General features: G+C 39.3%; 1 protein-coding gene across 1 annotated transcript; it reads left to right on the top strand.

Moving 5' to 3' along the window:
* Positions 1-613: 613 nt before the first annotated feature.
* Positions 614-2,497, top strand: LOC114189166 (uncharacterized). Its single transcript, XM_028077874.2, has 4 exons — positions 614-1,444; positions 1,527-1,750; positions 1,831-2,018; positions 2,163-2,497. Exons 1-4 carry the CDS (start codon positions 614-616, stop codon positions 2,495-2,497), a joined length of 1,578 nt encoding a protein of 525 aa, XP_027933675.2.
* Positions 2,498-3,429: the final 932 nt, after the last annotated feature.

Here is a 3,429-nt window from a genome sequence, read left to right as displayed (position 1 = left end):
GGGTAAAGCTGATTTGGGAGGTGATGCTGAAGCTGATTTCGGAGGTGCAATAGGTGAGGATGAAGGTGAAAATCGAGGTGAGGATGAAGTTGATTTGGGAGGTGAGGCTGAAGGTGAAAATGGAGGTGAGGATGAAACTGATTTGGGTGGTGCAACAAGTTTGGATGAAGGTGGAAATGGAGGTGAGGCTGAAGCTGAAGTGGGAGGTGCAGCAAGTGAGGATGAAGGTGGAAATGAAGGTAAGGTTGAAGTTGATTTGGGAGGTCAGGCTGAAGCTAATTTGGGTGGTGCAGCAGGTTTGGATGAGGTGGATATTGAGGCAGAGGTTCATAGTTGGGATGAATCTGATACTGAAGATGAGGAATTTGTTGATATTCCTGTGAATATAATGGGGGACAGCAATACTTCTGATAATGATGTGGGTTCTGTTGCAGTTGAAGTGGGCATAAGTGAAGAAGAGAATGAAAGTGACAGTCAACACAGGGGAAAGGTGCGAAAAGACATATATAGAGGTCTTTCTGATGATCAGTGGGTGTCAGATGAATTATTGAGTGGTGCAAAATCTGATTGTGAATAAGAGGATAACAATGGAGATGTTTTTGGGATGTTTGTGATGCCAAAATCCATGGCAGACCACAAGTGGGAAGTGGGAACATATTTCCTTGACAAGGAACACTTCAGAGATGTTGTTAGGACGTATGCAATTCATAGTGGAAGAAATATAAGATTTGTTAAGAATGATAAGCGTAGAATTAGGGTGAGATGTGTGGGGGCCCAAGGAAATTGCCCCTGGTTAGCTTATTGTGCTTTGTTGACTTCCCATCATAACTGGCAATTAAGGAAAGTTGTTGATGTTCACACTTGCAGTAGGGAATTTACCATTGATATAATCAATTCTAAGTGGTTGAGTGGGACTTTGGAGACAGACCTGAGAGAAAATCCAAGTATAAAAATCAATGAAATACGTAACAAGGCTGTAAGAAAATGGAATACTAGAGTGTCTTGGTCTATGGCTCGCAGGGCAAGAGCAATGGCAGCAGACCAAGTCCAAGGTTCATTTAAAGAACAGTTTAGGAGAATTTATGACTATGCAAATGAGTTGCTGAAATCCAATCCTGGGTCTACAATCAAACTGAAAGTGGAAGACGTGGAGGGACAAGCCACATTCAATAGATTCTACACTTGTTTAAAAGCGTGTAAAGATAGTTTTGTGTCGTGTAGACCAATAATTGGGTTGGATGGTTGTTCTTTGAAAGGACGATATGGGGGTGAATTATTAACGGCTGTTGGTCGAGATGGTAATGACCAGATGCTGCCACTATGCTATGCGCTTGTTGAAGTAGAAAATAAAGAAACATGGACTTGGTTTATGGAGTTATTGATTGAAGACTTAGGTGGGCCAGAAGTATGTCAGTCCATCACTTTCATGTCAGACCAACAAAAGGTAAATTCCATTACTTAATTAATTAAAGTTTTGAAATGTTTGAATTGTTGACTTATTCATTTCACATTCTGTTTTTTGACAGGGACTTATGCTTGCTATACAGGAGATGTTACCTGGAGCAGAACAAAGATTCTGCATGCGCCATTTGTACGCCATTTTTAGGAAAAAATTTGGTGGGAAGAAATTGAAGAATTTAATGTGGCGGGCTGCTGTGAGTACATATCCCCAAGCTTGGGAAAGAGAAATGAAAAATATCAAAGAAGCCAATCTTGAGGCTTACAAATACCTCATAGCCATTCCACCAAGGTTTGTGTTTATCATCCATATTCACAATATTGTTACACATTATGGTGTTGCTAACCTTTGTGTGACACTTTCATTTTCAGATTTTGGTCCAGATCTAGGTTCACAAGTCAAGCCATCTGTGACACTCTAGTAAACAACATGAGTGAAGCCTTCAACAGTGTCATAATTGATGCAAGGACTAAACCAATTGTATCAATGCTAGAGGACATCAGAATTTATTTGATGAAGAGGTGGGCCAAAAACCGGAAGAAGGTGAAAGCTTTTAAAGGTTCAATCTGCCCAAGGATTACAACTAGGTTGCGAGAAGAATCAGCCTTAACAAAGAACTAGATTCCAAGGTATTTAAATAAGCATTTTGACACAATTAATATTTATCATTTATTGAATTTGCTAACCTGTTATGCTTTGATAGTTGGTCAGGAGAAAAGATTTTTGAAGTCAAGCACATTTCACTTATTGGAGAGAAGTACAAAGTCAACATTGACACACCAATGCACGTGCAGGAAATGGATGCTCAGTGGTATTCCTTGTTGCCATGCACTTGCTGCAATGAGGTTTTTAAATTTAAATGCAGAGGAGTTCATACCACACTGGTTCAGAATTTGCACTTATGAAGAAACATACCACTCCATAATCTATCCAGTGAATGGACAGCTGCTGTGGGAGAGGACTTCCTACAATGATGTCCAACCCCCCCTCAAAAGGAGATTACCTGGGAGGCCAAAGAAAAAGAGGAGATTGGAATAGTGGGAATTAAAGAAAAATGATACTGAGTTAAGGAAAGGTGGCCATCAAAAGAGATGTAGGGTATATTGTGAAGTGGGACATAACAGAAGTAATTGTCCACAACTCCCTCAGCAATCGCAGCCTACAGAGCAACCACCACCACCATCAAGTCAGCAGTCCACACAAGCAACACAGCCTACACAACAACCACCACCATCAAGTCAGCAGACCACACAACCAACACAACCTTCACAGCAGGCACATGAAGTCTCACAACAGACTGGGCAACCAAGCTGCAGGCAGAAATTGCAGATTCGAAGACCACCAACTTGAACAACATTTTCTGTGCTTTAATTAGGCCTACTTAGGAGACAACTTTTGATGTATTTAGGCCTGTTTTGGTAGTAATTTTGTAGTAATTGGTACTATGTTTGTTAACTTTTTTTGTCCAGCACACTTTTGTTGAACATCTGAATTCCATGACTTCAGCACATTTTGATTGCACTTGAATGAATATTGGTCTCCAAGATTGGAGTTGTGATTGGAATTTGGACTTGTGTGATTGGCAGGTTGTGTATGTTCAATATGGACTCAATTATATGTTGGTTTATTTTCCACTTCTATTTGGCAGGTTGTGTTATAAAACAGGGACTCTATTCAACAGTTTAAACTTAAAACAGGGACCAAATTAAACATTTTAAACTTAAAATAGGGACCAAATTGAACATTTTAAACTTAAAATAAGGACCAAATTGAACATTTTAAACTTAAAATAGGGACCAAATTGCACATTTTAAACTAAAGTATGAACTTAAAATAGGGACTTAAATTGCACATTACTAGACCCTGCTTCATTACAAACAAACACAACATTCATAAGTTACAACACTGCTTTTTTACATTCATAACTTCAACACCAACAAAACATCATCAACACCAACAAATCATCATCC

Source organism: Vigna unguiculata, chromosome 1, assembly GCF_037176805.1.
Source record: "Vigna unguiculata cultivar grain cowpea cultivar isolate G323 ecotype 2 chromosome 1, ASM3717680v1, whole genome shotgun sequence".
Taxonomy (NCBI): domain Eukaryota; kingdom Viridiplantae; phylum Streptophyta; class Magnoliopsida; order Fabales; family Fabaceae; genus Vigna; species Vigna unguiculata.
This window is presented reverse-complemented; position numbering and strand designations above follow the sequence as displayed.

Coding starts and splice junctions, on each gene's coding strand:
- LOC114189166 (XM_028077874.2), top strand. CDS start 614: ATGCCAAAATCCATGGCAGACCACAAGTGGGAAGTGGGAACATATTTC. Junction 1,445..1,526: donor TCATGTCAGACCAACAAAAG/GTAAATTCCATT, acceptor GTTTTTTGACAG/GGACTTATGCTTGCTATACA. Junction 1,751..1,830: donor CTCATAGCCATTCCACCAAG/GTTTGTGTTTAT, acceptor TTTCATTTTCAG/ATTTTGGTCCAGATCTAGGT.